Raw genomic sequence first — 15180 nt, 5'->3', positions numbered from 1 at the left:
GATGATTAATGTTTTTTCTGCTGCTCTAGTCTATGGTATAATTATGTTATTAGAAGTATTATCCCAAAGAAATATACCACAGTACCTTATAACCAATTTTTAAATACTGATTTGTTTCCTTCCCTTTAAAAATATACATTAAAACTCAATTTAGCAGTTAATCTGATATTTGTGCTTTGCACTGTCCGGAACAGTTTTTTCACGGCCATGGCCAATGTCCTTTTCCGAGTCATGCTCCTCTGAAGCACTCATCAGTTAGGACTACCTCCTCCATCCTCACTCGCTGTCTGTTCTTGGCCTCCAGGCAGCTCAGACTTTTCCTACCTTTTAAGTCATTTATGACTTTTCTCCTCAAACCCCCTAAAGCAGTCACTATAGACCTGCTCCCCTCCACTCTTCATGTTTTCCCCCTCACCTCACCATCCTCTCCCATGGGCTCTCAGAAGTCTCTCCAATGCCCATTTCTAGGGTGAGTTTCCCCATCAAGCCGAGCACCCACTTTCAAATGCCCTCCCGAGTCATTTCTCCTGAGCAGCAGGGTCGGTACCTCAAACTCAACAAAAATTCACTGGGCACCACTTACCACCCAGGCTCAGAGCTACGTGCTAATGGTAGCCTGTGGATAAGACACCAAGTTCTTGTGCATAGAGTCTAGTATAACGAAATTCATCTTCCTTCCTATGCTGGGCTCCCTGAACCTCCCCACCAATCCTAGGACTCCAATTTCTATTTGAGGTACTGACACCCAACACAACACCTGGGCATGAAGCCTCAGTGCCGTATGTTTCTTTCCCCTGCTCCCATAGCTAATTGGTTGTGAAGATCCAGAATTCTCTCCTTTCCTCTCCAGTCCCTCTGCTCTCATCCACAGTCAGGCCCTCGTCACCCACAGGCTGGACCATTTAAATGCAAATGAACCATTACCGCTGCCCCGCTTGCTCCTCTCCAATCCATTCCAAACACAGCAGCTTCCCACAGGAAAGTTCTCACCACATCACGTCTGTGCTCACTGCCCGTTCCAGAATAAACTCATTTCAAGCTGTCTGTGAACAGGTAGGTCCCACCCACCTTTCCAACTGCTCCCTTCTATGTATGTTCCACTTGAACAGACATGAACCACAATCTACTCACTGTACTCAATCCAAGATTTTCATGCCTTTGTGTTTGAAACCGAGGGCCGTTTCCTGCACTGATTTGGTAAGAATTTCATGAATGGATGGATGGATGAGCCCCTGCTGGTGTTCTTTCTGAGTGAGAACTCCTAAATTGGAAAGGTGGCATTCCACAAAGACATCTCTAATCTATTAATTAGAAAAACAAATAGAAAATTAAATAAACAGAGGGCACTGAGAAGCCAACCACATCTCACATATACAATCTGCCTCATTTGAGTGTGTATGTTTAAGGCTGAATTAATTCCCACAGCAGGGCTTTCTTTGGTCCCTGTGAGCAGTTTGGTTTACTCTTTCAGTTTTCAATCAGTCCTTTTGACACCGGAGTACTTTAATATTTCTGATTTAACTAGATTCTGCGGAGAAAACTAAGCTACTCTCAGAAAATCCATTTAATTTCAGGTAGATAGGAAGAAAAAAAAAGCTGAAGGCGTCACATTATAATTTTATCACCACGGCTCTGGCACTGAGAAACTATTGCCACAAAGCAGAGCCATACTGTGCCCTGCACATCTGGGGTCCATTCTGGGATGTGTAGCTGTGTGATGCCCCCCACTGCGTAGGAGAAAGACCAGCACAAAGAAGTCAATACCCATTTCAGTGGAGAAAAAAACAAATGTGCATCCCTCAGATGTCGATAAGAGATCTACTTTTTGGAAAGAAAACCATTCCCCAAAAAAGGTACATAAAGCTCCCTTGTAGTGCATGTTATACCGCATATTGGTGAATAAGGAAAACATTCCCAATTATGCTCTCCCCCCTATTGTTTAAAATCATATCACTTATAACTTTCCTATTACAATTGTTGGGGATGTTTCTGCTTCTCGGCTGGGGGTGGGGAGTGGGGGGCTAAGACATTGCTACTCAAAGTGGGTTTATAAGCACCATTGTTGTCAGCATCCCCTAGGAGGAGCTTGTTAGATGAAGGCTCTCAGGCCGCTCCAGGCCTGCTGTATCAGAATTTGCACCCTCAGGTGACTTGTCAGCACATTTATGTCTGAGAAGCACTGGTCTAAATCATGGGGAAGTTTCTGAAACTTCCCTTTGAATTAAGAACCACTTGGGATCCTTATAAAACATATATACAGTTTCCCAGAGCTGTCTCCTAGCATTGATTCAGCAAGTCTGGGATTGGATGTGATTTTCACTAAATGAGATAACAAAACTAGTATGAATGATATGATGCCTGACACACAGAAGGCAAAGAATGGTCCCCCCTGCTGTCATCACCACTAGCAGTAGGGTGGCCAGCTTTAGCAAATAAATACACATGATGCCCAGTTAAATCTGACTGTCAGATACATAATATTTTAATGTAAGTATATCCCAAATATTGAATGAGACATACTTACATTGAAATATTAGTCATCCGTTATTTATCTGAAATTCAAGTTGAACTGGGCACCCTGTATTTTATCTGGCAATTCTACCCTTATTTTGGAGAATCGTGGGAGGGGCGTGGGTGGCAGGTATGGAAAACTACATTGGGCCCCTACTGTGGAAAGCTTTGAATATCATTATTCTAAGGCATTTAAAGCAATCTATGTACTAATCAGCAAATGTGCTGGGCAGGGCCATGATGGGACCTGAGCCCTCCATCCTCTCCCCCCAGGAATGATGAGAAGAGCAATGGCAAGTAGGCTTCAGGGACAAGAGTCTCCATCCTAAAGTTGCTCGGGAAGGGAGCTCAGAGGATGACAGGATGACTCACAGTCATGGCCAGTGACTATGTGACAAGAATAAAGAAGTTAAAATTTCAAAACCTTAAAATTATTTGTGATGAATTCTAAACTCTTAAACCCTTTACTTATACCCCACACTAACTCATAAAACACATTCAAGCCAGCTACTTGAGACAGACAGACAAAGTGGACAAAGTATCAAGGCCTTCACATGCTAGATTCCCCACCACCCGAGGACACCCCAAATCTCTCCTTCGGAGGCTAAAGGGCGGCACTTCTATTAATATAACATGCCCATCCCCCTAATTCTAGGTTAGGCTGCACTTCTTGCCCTGGAGATGCCAGATACATAGGTTAGTGCTGGAAGGAAAACCCAACTATGTTCAAGATCAGGCGAGACCTGGAAATTCCCTCCTGCACTGTCCCATGTGGCATCGCGGTGTGCTCTAAATCTTAAGACCCTAAAAGTGTACACTGCAGGTTTCAGGGTCAGCAGCTTTTTGTCCTGGACCTTCGGCCTCGGTGTCTCGGAGGAAGGTTTGATCTAGATGTGGGTGTGCCCTCTGGCTCTGTTTAGCTGTCACAGTGATCCTAATTGGAATAAAAAAGTTAGCGGCTCCCAGAGAAATCCTGTCCACCAGCACTAGCGGAAGTCTTACTTGAATTTATTATTGCCAAATTGCCCCAATCTCCACCCAGGGTCTCTGGAGCACCAACCTGCCTCCAAAGGACAACAAGAGGAGGCCTGTGCTTTTTTCGGCATAGATGGTGGAGCGTTGGCTCTACAGAAGCCAAGCACCTGTCAGTCCTGCAGATCTAAACACAAGCCCCAGGTGGAAGGGACTCAGTCGTACTGCCTTACAGTCTAAGGTGTTTCCACCACCATCCTTAGAGAGAAACCTGCTGCTGTGGGAATTTGTAATAAATAAAATAGGAACCTTAAGATAATGAAATCTATGATTGATGGAAGTTGTAAATGTCACTTGCTGGTAATTTTTTAATTTTTCCCAAACCAAACTCAGCAATTACTGGACCACAAATACATGCATGCTCCCTGGTTAGGAGTGGGACTGAAGCCCTGTGATTGAAGCATTTTTCATAACCCCAGAGTCCCGTATAGATCCATTCTCTGCCATTCTATTGTTCTAAATCATGATTAAAATGCAGTGCATTTACAAATACGAAAGTCCCTCACTTCTCCACATTTCCTAAATATTTTAAGCTAAGTAGACACACGAAGTGCTAAAACAAACCTCATACTAATATGACTGTACTTAATATTCAACAACTGTAACTGCTTATGTGAATGTTTACTGAATTACATTTGCACTTAAATTATGCTTTCCTTTGGAATTTTTCCCCACTTCCAAATATTCTGAATCTGCCCTAAACCAGGGTAAGACCGTGGTTTCTTTTCTCCTCCTCCTTTCGAATCTCCTCAGATTCCCCACTTCCTGATGTTGATCCCCAAGAAACGGAGCCTCCTGGCACCACAGGTGCCTCCACGTGATTGGGGAAAGGTGCTCATCTGGGTGGATGAATGATAAAAAGGAGCCTTCTTGGGTAGGAAACTTAGCAACGTCACCCCTTCCTCCAAACAGGTGGGAATAGCCCCAAGCCAGGGTGAATGGCTCAGAGGATAGGAGGGCTGGATTCCAGCACCCCCTCCCCACGAGGCAGGTGCCTCTGTGAAGGTCACAGCTGGCACAAGTGTACATGGCAGCCCCACAATGTAAGCTGACTGTGGAAAGTGCTTCCATTAGGATTTTCAGCAACTTCTCAGCTGTCAGCTTCTCTGTTTCCAGGCTCTGTCTTGAGAATGAAAACAATAAATGCATTGGCAGAAATCAGCAGTATTCTAATATTTGGAAATATTCACTCGGTCCTAACATGCACAGAAAGACTGCATTTTTTTATTGTGGTAAAATAGACATAACAACATTTATCACCTTTACCATTTTTAACAGAGGGATGTGAAAATAATTAAAAGATCATTATTCTATTGTTAAGCAAATTCCTTACTTTAAAAAATTTTAATTTGCAAGTAGTCATTGTTTCCTCATCATTCTGTACTTGATAGAGACTTCAGTTTCGAAATTGAAGGTAAGAACCACACCCAGGGAACTCTTTTACTTTTTTCTCACAATCTTGAAGGCCAATAAGAAATTTCTAAGTTTAAGGTAAGAATGCCAGTTTGCAAATATGTGGGTTGGGAATACTTACTTCAGTAATTTATCAGACTAATTCCTCAAAATGGATGTAATCAGACAGTTTCCTACTCTCCGAAGCATTCTACAGGAATCTTAGGTCCTACAAAAGCTCTCGTTTTGTGAGAATGTTGAGAGGTTAGATTTCCCCTTAAAGGGTGCGATTGCATCTTGATGTCTGGAATTCAAATCTCCAAGTTTGTATTATCTGTGTTTGGCTTGATCTGGTTATTAGATGATTAACAATTCAGATTGCCTTATTTAAACCAAAGTCATAATTACCAAATTCTCCAAACTGACAACATTTCACCAAGTTCTCCAGAGACTTTGGGGAGAGTCTCAGACTGAATTAGGACATATAAGGCCAGTACTCCCAGTGGATCTTCATCCAGGAGTGTTCTAGAATGTGGGGATACAGCGAATTAGAATGCAAGATGCTGCCTTCAGGTTCAAAGCTGCATGGTGGGAAATCCTCCAGTGATCGTCCGGGTGACAGCAGGGCATTTATTATCATACTCATATGGTCCCAGAGTGCTACTTATTAGCAAGTTTCAAGAATGCGGCAAGGAATTTGTTCATTCCAATCCTGTGAAAATGGATCGCAGACTCTACGGGAGAAGCATCTTTTCGGGCTACTTGACCCAACTCCATTTGGATGTCAGAAACCTCTCTTCTCTTAGGAGCATGTAAAAGACTCAAGGAAGTAAGACCCAGGAATATAATGATGATGAATTATTGAGTCTTTTCCAATTTGCCAATAATGAATCCAAATAAGATTTTGCTAGTGTTGGTGGGCAGGATGTTCTCTAAGCACCAATAACTTTCTAATACCAATTAGGATCACGGAGACAGCCAAGAGGCTACACAGAGCCAGAGGGCACACCCACAAGGAGATCGAGGCTCCCTCTGAGATACCGAGGCAGACAGTCAAGGACAGAGAGATTGGGCAGGCTGCAGAGCTGCGGACCCTGAAACCTACAGGGCACACTTTTAGGGTTTTAACATTTAGAGCACACACCCGGATGCCAAATGATCAGAATCTTGGAATAAAGTTAGAAGAGGAAAAACTCTGTAACACTCTTTGTTATCAGCTTGGACATGCTGGGATATACTTGGCAGCACTGAGCAGGTGTAATACACACCCTAAAAAGTCTGGCTCAGTGCACAGCGAGCAGGTCACTGAACTCTGCTGGCAGTCTAGTGGCAAACAACAGTCAATGGGACAAAAAAGAGGGCATCTCAGAAAGTTGAAGCTGGGTTTGTTCAAAAAATACAGATAGCAACAGATAAAGCAGCTAGAAATTCCAGCAAAATAGTTCTTCTTTTAATTCCTAAAGGAATATAGGTGCATATAAAGGGATGGAGAAAGAGAAATTAGGTGTGGTGGTTCAGGTCATAGGTCATATCTGTCTGGCTTAGCCGTCAAGGAAACTACCCTTTCTATAAATGGCTAACAAAGTAAAGGGGGAGGGGGTGAGAATATGAACAAATTCTGTATGTTCTAAAAAATGCCACCATCCAGGTAAAAACTATAGAGAGACAGGTTAAAAGGCATGCTTAAGGCCTACTGGAGATTTTTTTTTCTTTTTTCTTTACAATTGTATCTTAGAGTCTAAAACAGTGCTTGTCACGTAGAAGGTGTTCTGTAAATTTTTGTTGAATGAACATTATAGTTGTCAATGGAAGATACAGGGATGCCAAATAGTCTAACTTGATATGGTGGATAGCAAAGTATTGAGTAAAATGAAAATCACTGCTCCACTTCTAGCCAAAAATATACCTTAAATTCATAAAAATTTTTGTTTATTCCAGAATTACTTAAAAATATTTTTAAACATTTAAGAGCTTCTAAAAATGAAAAAAAAAAGTCAAGTAAAATTCCATTCAAACGCACAAATGTATTCTTGATGCTTTGATGTTCTTGTCTAGCTCTGTGTTTGCCCAATATGCCAATCAACTCTAGTCAATACAGGAGAGGTACTAGTATGTACTGCAGATGGGATGTCCATTTGACTTTTTAAGTCTCTCTCCCATCTCACTAATTTTCCCACACTGCTGCCAGAGGTGGTGGCTTTCTAAAATACAGATATAGTGATGCCATTCTTGCACACTACTGGAAAAATCCAATCTTCAGACACTTGTGATTTCTTCATACTAGACTATCACTTCCTTGGATACAGAAACTTTGCCTTTTCTTTTTTTGTCTTATTATTCTGTGTGGTAACACTGTGCTTTGCACATAATAAGTGCACAGTAAATAGACTTTGGCAATAGAGAATAGATTATCTTAAAGTGACTGCACTCACAAAGCAGATCATTGGACAATTAAATATTTACTCTTTTCTCTAGCCCAGTTAATGATGTTATAGAGGCAGACAGACCATACACACAGACATGTGACACATGATATACCCTTAGCTACCTTAGGTCCATCTTCTAGCAAACACAAAGAGAAGATCTCTCTCCCAAATAATGAAAGCATAAATCGGTTCATATTTTTTGTTCCTGGCCTGCCTTGAGGGAAATGACACAATGTTTAGTAGCAAATGAGAAATTATTTCGCAAATCCATATCCTCAAAATGCCACCAAACGCGGGTCATGCCTCTTTCCTTCTTGTATTTTGATTCCATTGCTATGACTTAGTGTGGTAATTACATTACAAAGCTATTATTTGATGAAATGAAAATGACAAAACAATTTAAATGCTTGTCGAAAAAGGACTTGGTGAGCATGCAATTATAAGTGAAATTACAATGGCAAAATAATTGAAATGCAAGTCTAGAAGGCACAGTTAAGAAACCATTAAGATGCTTCCGTTGTGGACTCACAATGTGCTGTGAAACTGTGCACTCCCGGGGACACATTTTTAATTCACTAAAGCAGGCAACATTTATGGAAAAATGAAACTATTTGTGCTCCAATGGTTCCACAACATTATCTACACTTCTGAATGCCACCTGGGGATGTGAAACCTCATCAGGGTTGACAGGTTTATAGGACAGACAGATAAGGGAACCACGTGTGATACTATGCTTCCATTCAGCACAGAAAAGATAAAGGCACAAGGGCAGTCTCAGCTTAGATTTTTCTGAAATGTTTTAAATATAAAAGCTAGAATCATACCATGAAAAGATTTGTGTTCTAAATTTAAACCTGCAATTATTAAATATTTGTGTAGATGTATTTCTAAGGCTCTACCTTCTTAAAATATTCTGCTGACAATAGTGCCATTTGGAACAACATGGATGGATCTTGAGATTATTATGCCAAGTGAAATAAATCAGACAGAAAAGTCGAGAACCATATGATTTCACTGATATGTGCATCATGAAACTGAAAGCAACAAAGAAACAAGACAAACAAAGAAACAAAAACTCATAGACAATAGTTTAGTGGTTACCAGAAGGTAAAGGGAAGGCAGGTGGTAGATGAGGGTTAAAGGGATCAAATATTTGGTGATAGAAGGAGAACTGACTCTGGGTGGAGAACACACAATGTGAGATATAGATGTATTACAGAATTGTACACCTGAAACCTATGTAACTTTACTAATAATTGTCACCCCAGTAAACTTGAATTAAATATTCTGCTGATATATTCCTTTATCAAAATCTTAATATTTTGATGCTTACAGTGGGTATACTTGCTCTCCGAAGGAAAAAAAGTACAGTGCTAGATACGAAACACATGTGCTGAAATGATCAACTGGACGCATGACTAAGGACGCTCTTCCAGACCAAGTGAGTCTATCAGCAAAAACCATGCAAAATATGCCCCCACTCTTCCCCCTGCCCCCTCACAGTCTGCTTTCATGTATCCATCTCTTTCAGTTGGGCGGTCAAAGAAACAAATACTAGGAGTGACTCATATACAAGAAACAAGTGGTAAAGGAATAAGGTGTAAATCCTCTTCTTATTCACGGCCATGTCTCTTGTGTTGTCACAGAGCAGGTTAGGGAATGGTATTTAATTATTTTTCACACAGAAAATTCCTCAGCTTCCATGATTATAACATTACTTAAGAAAGTGACTAGGTTTCCACAAAAAAGAGCTGCATAATTTTGTTTTTCAAGCTTTAGTTTTAAAACGCCCCTTGGAAACAGAGATAACAAGTATTCTTACTCTCACAGATTCTGAAACACATAAAGATTTAATATGTACCTAAACATGTTCTCTGAGGTATGCTTAGCAAAAGCGGTTTGAAAGTCCTCATGACAGTGTACCGAGTGTTTGAAACTGACTCAGGTTATTGGAGATATTCCACTGTGTGCACGTTTCTCGGCCTTCTTATATTCACTACACAAGGGAAATAATTGGAAGTATTAACTACAGCTTTGTAACAAAATGAACCTTGAGTGCATGGCAACTTTAAAACAAAATTCAGATCTGCTTTCTAGATACTTTATAGGGAGGTCCTATTATTTTTAACACATATAATTTAACTATTAATATGATTTGAAGTATTTTTAAATCCTACGAGAAAGTGAAGTTTTTCCAGTTTAGGCACAAAGGTACGAACTTTGAAAAGAAAAAGTCAGGTAGAGAAAAACCTATGAATAAGGCTAATTGAAGGAAATAAACAAGCAAACATACACATAGATTATAGGAAAAACAAAACTTAACAGGGTCCCCAAAATACTTAAACCACAGTATTATACATAAAATTTGAAATTCGGAATCTATCAGAATTTCATAGAATTAACCACTGTATTTACAAAAATGACAAATAAGTTTCATATAATAGCTTAATTAACTTCCAAGGGCATCTCTTTGGAAGTTAATAAAAGATAAACCAACGTAACGTAATAGTATAAGTTAAAATATATTGCTCTAACTTAAGTTGAAATGCATAAAAATGTAAGTTGGATTGGTAGATGGATAGAAAGATAGGTAGGTAGATAGATAGATGGGTGATAAAGAAAATAAAGTAAATGTTAACTCTAAAATCTAAGTGGTGGATATATATGGGAATCACTGTACAATTCTTTTGATTCCTTCGTGTTTAAAATTTTTTCTATAATAAAGTGTTTAAAATTTTTTAACACTATTTGAAAACGCAATTTTTAAATACAATTTTAAAATGTTTAAAATTTTTTCTATAATAAAGTGTTGGAGCAAAATACAGAGTTCTCAGTGAAAAGTATTTACTCTATCTGTTAACCATGCTCCACAAATAAACCAATTTCGGAATTTGTGTCTCGGACATGATGCACTCACCTAGCCATCCGGATCCTGAATTTGGAATGCACAAGTCTGTCTCCGCGCTGGGCAACACAAAGCCCACTACAAACACTTCCACACCGTCCGCCATAAGGGCCATGCCCAGGACGAAGAACAGGGCCCACTGAAAACGGCCATGACCACACTCTTGGATTATCAGCTCATACTGCTGGGCTAGCTCTTCCTCATCAGCTTTCCTCTCTGACTCCAGCTCCCTGCGGTCCTTGTACTCATCGCCCTTGGGCTGCCCCACGGACACAATGCTGTCTTTCCCTTGGTTCATACTGGGGATGCCCTGATACTCCCCTTCGTAGATTTCATCATCTTCATCATGACCTTCAGTAGCTTCACTGGAGCCTTCCTCATCATTGGCCCCCCCATCATAGGTTTCTCCGGGTGGATAATAGTCATCGTCCTCTTCTTCGTCCTGGAACCGACTGTACGACCTCTGGGTGTATTCATCCTGGGCCCGGTCCACTGCTCGATTCACCTTCTTCACTGTGTGTTTCTTCACCTCTTTGGCAATGTCCTTGGCACCCTTCACCAGTGAAGTCCTATCCTTGTAAGAGTCTTCCATCTTCTCTCAACTGATGGCCAATGAGAAGCTGGGAATTTTTCTCAGATGCTGGTCAGTGCTTCAGTCCCAACAGCATCATCCACTTTGGGTTCAAAACGGAACTGCAAAAAAAGAAACACCACAGGAGATATTTATTATTCCTTTCTAGATCTGTTTCACCACCTATCGCTGGATGTCTTTTCACTGCCCCTCAGACTAAGACACAAAATTAGCTTTTCCTTTCTTTGTTATCACTGGACACATGCACGCCAGATGTCTACTCAAGTGTTCAGCACTGGAAGTAGTTAGGATTTTTACTGTTATTATTATTATTATTGATTTGTTTTTAAGGAACACTGATTGTTGGGTAACTTTGCCTACACTGCACAAGCATTACGCTGAGAATAAAACAGGACGTCTGGCACCTTTAAAACTACATCCAACACATTTTGAAAGTGCTATAAAGGTATACCTTGATTGAGAAAAATAATATCGCTCACAGACATATACACATTACAAAGGCAAAACCAGACAATGAGGAGAACCCTGTCTGACCTTATTTCCTCAGATTAAAAATAAACAAACACAAAAACAAGAAAAGCAGGCACATAGCCCTATCTATAGTGCTATCAAACCATATGTATATTTGTAAAATGTATTTCCCCTCTACTTTCATTACACTTCCTTCCTATAAATGATAACAGAGACTCACGTGGCGTCCAGAACTGACAATGAGGCTGTTCCCCTGCAATCGTATCTGCAGGAAACTGGCAGAGTTCCTCAAATGATTTCACAGATGCCTTTGATAATCATTGAATTAGAACATTTGGCTTGTGTAGTGGGGGATCTGCCTTTTCAGAAACCACACCCATGCCAGCAAGGGCAGGTAAGTCACGTACAATGTCCCTTTACAACCACACCCGGTAAATATTCCAGGCTTTGGTCTGCCATCTTCATTTCTACACACCCCTCCCCCCACACACATACACTCTCTCTCTCTCTCCCCCTCCTCCCTCCTACCTTGTCCTGTGCCACCCAGTTAACTGCTCTCCTGGATACCAGAGTCAGCAGTCTCCCCGAGCCCTCATTTGGGTTTTGTTCTCCCTGACAGCCCCCTCGATCTTCACTCATTCCATTCAGGCTTACTCCATGGTAACTGATCTTTCACGTGCCCACTGAGCTGTCTCTTCTGGTGGCCCAAGTGAGCCAGTGTCAGGCTCACCCTTGCACATGGGTAATCAAAAGGTGAAAAAGTCATTCTCCTCCATCATTAATCTCCAAGCCCTACGCTGTGGCAGTATTCCAAACAGTGGTTTATATAACAGTCATTTTTATGTTTTCCTTTTGTACCCAGTATAAAATACTTGGTAAGGCTATTACAAAAATACATTTAAACTGCACGTTCAGACATCACAAACAAACACAGCAATAAAGACAAAAAAATGTTTGTTTCTAAATGGACTGAACGGCATTACCACTGAATACCTCCTACAAGTGCCTGGTAGGCAAAACAGAAGCATGGCTCTATACAGGCCTGTATTTTGGAAGATGACAAAATGAAATTAAAATCGATATATGATTATGAGGCTTTCTGCCAAATGTCTTCATAAAGGATTTTTCTGTTTGTTCTCCTTTTACTTTCTTTTTGGAGAGCTCAGAGGCAGGGGAAGGGAGAGATGGGAGGATCTGGGAGGAGAGGAAGAAAAGATGGGAAGGCAGTGAGAACAGAGGTTGAGGGTGGAGTGCTCAGAAACTCAAGGAGGAGGCAAGAAAAAAAGAGAAAGAGAAGGGAGAATGATAATAAACAATACTGGAGATGGAGAGACGTTTCCTACTTTAAGAATTAAAAGCAAGATTAAGACATTTCACACAATAAATAAGCCAACCGCTCTACTATTCATGAACTGATCACATCAGACACTGCACACCAGCTGCTTCCTGTGCACAAATAACAGCCCTGGAAACACCGTGGAGTAAAATCCCACGACGGGCGAGTGTGAGAGTAGACGGAGCTTGGGCAACCATAACGCGCCATGCTGGCAATGCCAGTGACGGCTAATCACGGAAAGTTTCTGCAATCGCTTTTCCTAATAAACAGTAAAAACATGTACTCCATTTGGCTCTTCTGCCTTTGTCCTCAGCCACCAGTTTTCTTACCACATACTTTAAGGGGCTCTCATTCCCAAAAAGGTGCTTCTGGTGGAACCACCCCTAGACAGGAAATAGGCCTGTTGTCTTGAACATTATGGTTGTGAGGGGAAAGTGCATAATTCTAACTCCCTAAATAATCTAATCACCTGAACAATGAAAAAAATATAAAAGAATTTTACAATTAAACATTTTGGTTTTGAAAAGTGCTTCTTGTAAAAGTCTTAATTTTCATTCTGGGTCAAAACGAGGAATGTGTGTATATAAATTCTCTTTTTGACTCAGGGCTCCTCATGCCAAAATAGAAGCTCCAGTTGATTTTCAGATCCTTGAAGGAAGAGACTGGGTTTGTAGCTTGCAGTTTCACTAAAGCAAAGCAGAGTTTTCGGTGTTTTTGCATAAATAAGGGCAGGTATAAATACTTATTCAAAACTTCTGCGTAAAATCTGATGTCTGTAGATGTTGCCACTGAAGAAAACTGGGTGATGGGTAGAGGGAATCTGTCCGTATTATTTCTTGTAACTGTATGTGACTCTACAATGATTCCCCAAATAAAATGTTAAACAGGAAAACAAGTGGGTATCAGCTTTCCTAAGCAATCTTGGAAAATGTGCAAGATGCTTGGCTAGTAGGCGCATTGTTCAGGGGGCAGAGTTGTATTCTATGGCTATTCCTCTCTCTGGAAAGTGGAAACATGCAAAAAAGCTTGACTCATTCCAGAGATCACCAGGGAAATGGTATATTGGTACCTGAGTGGGAAGGTCATGCCTACATGAAAGCAACCATTGTCAAGGTGTGGTCTGCACACCAGGTGGGGCCTGTGAGGAGGTCCAGGAGCAGCTGCTCATTGCACCATCCGTGTCAGCAAACAATACACCTCTGTTTTGGGGTGAGTTACTGAGATATACCACATAATACGTGCCAGGCACCATTTTAACAAAAAATGGTTAGATGTAATGCTTACTACAGTAAGCACCAGATGTTGTGCTAAAAAATTTATATAGTTTTATTATAACTATTTTATCTATGATTCAATCCTGCCTTCAATCCTACAAAATGGATATTATAGTCTGCATTTTACAGGTGAGAAAATTAAGATTTAGAGAGATTAAATAACTAGCCCACGGTTACAAAGCTTGTCAGAGGAGATGCTGGGGATCACGCATCTGCCCACACAGCCCTCTCACTGAAGTCTCAGAAAACGCAGCCGTGTTCTTCCTAGTCATGCTGGTAACTTGTGTTTCCTATATGAAAACGGTTTTATAGCCTCTTTGCTCAATTGTCTGTAGATTCTGAAGTAAAGAGAATTACTGTGATATGTTTCATCAGTGTTAGGCTTTATACGAATAATTCCAAAACATGGTCTTGTGTGTTCAGCTGAAACTCCCCCAAGATGGTGGCTGTACGTGAAAAGATAATATAGCCATGTTACATAAGAAGTCAGTGGGCCGGGAGGGCAGGAAAGGAGACAGAGCAATGACCCTCTAACCACCTCCGTGAAGTACATGCTGCCCCTTCTCGCTTATTCGAGTCGGTGCCTTTCTCCAGGAAATAAAGAGAATGATTACCTTACAGCATGGTGAGGAATAAATGAGTGGTGTTTACATTGTGTCCAGGGCAGAATTCGACATATATTAAGTGTGTTTACTTAGAATTCCCCAGAAGCAGCCCCTGTGATGAGGAAACAGGTGTGAATCATTTATTAAAGAAGAACTGGTGAGGGAGTGGACGTAAGGTAAGAACAGGTAAGGGAGGGGGACAATTGAAGCAAGAATGCAAATGTAGGCAAAGTCCCATGGGGTTGAGTTTCACCCCATGATCGGTTATCACTCCTGATTACTCAGGAACGTAACTTATGCCTCAGAGTTATTCCCACAAAGGCAAAGGCACTGTGCTTTCATTCTCCCACATTGTCCATTGCTGACTAAGGGCTCCCCAGAGCGAGGATGGGCTCTAGGCGCTTCTAGCTCTCTGCACCAAAAGGCAAAACAGTTCCAGCACCTCGCGGGCAGTCCTCAGAAGAGATGCAGGTGCTGGCCGGTGGAAGCAAAGTCACACAGAAGCCTGGGGAGGAGAGCTCGGAGATAACCAACGACTGGCATCCAAGAGTATCTAAGCAGAGCTTTAACAGTATCTCCTACAATAGCATTTGATAAAAATTGTTTAGATGCCCTGCTAATCATGCCGAGTGGTAG

General features: G+C 41.1%; 1 protein-coding gene across 1 annotated transcript in view; it reads right to left on the bottom strand.

Annotated features, from left to right (window-relative positions):
- Positions 1 to 15180, bottom strand: part of SV2C (synaptic vesicle glycoprotein 2C) — a 186955-nt gene that overhangs the window by 125853 nt on the left and 45922 nt on the right. The window contains exon 2 of the mRNA XM_033110343.1: positions 10279 to 10959. Within this exon, the coding sequence (XP_032966234.1) occupies positions 10279 to 10858 (580 nt within the window). The 5' untranslated portion in view covers positions 10859 to 10959. The remainder of the gene's footprint in view (positions 1 to 10278; positions 10960 to 15180) is intronic.

This window comes from Rhinolophus ferrumequinum, chromosome 7 (assembly GCF_004115265.2).
Source record: "Rhinolophus ferrumequinum isolate MPI-CBG mRhiFer1 chromosome 7, mRhiFer1_v1.p, whole genome shotgun sequence".
NCBI lineage: Eukaryota > Metazoa > Chordata > Mammalia > Chiroptera > Rhinolophidae > Rhinolophus > Rhinolophus ferrumequinum.
The sequence above is the reverse complement of the archived record's forward strand: the minus strand, read 5'-3'. Positions and strand labels throughout refer to the sequence as shown.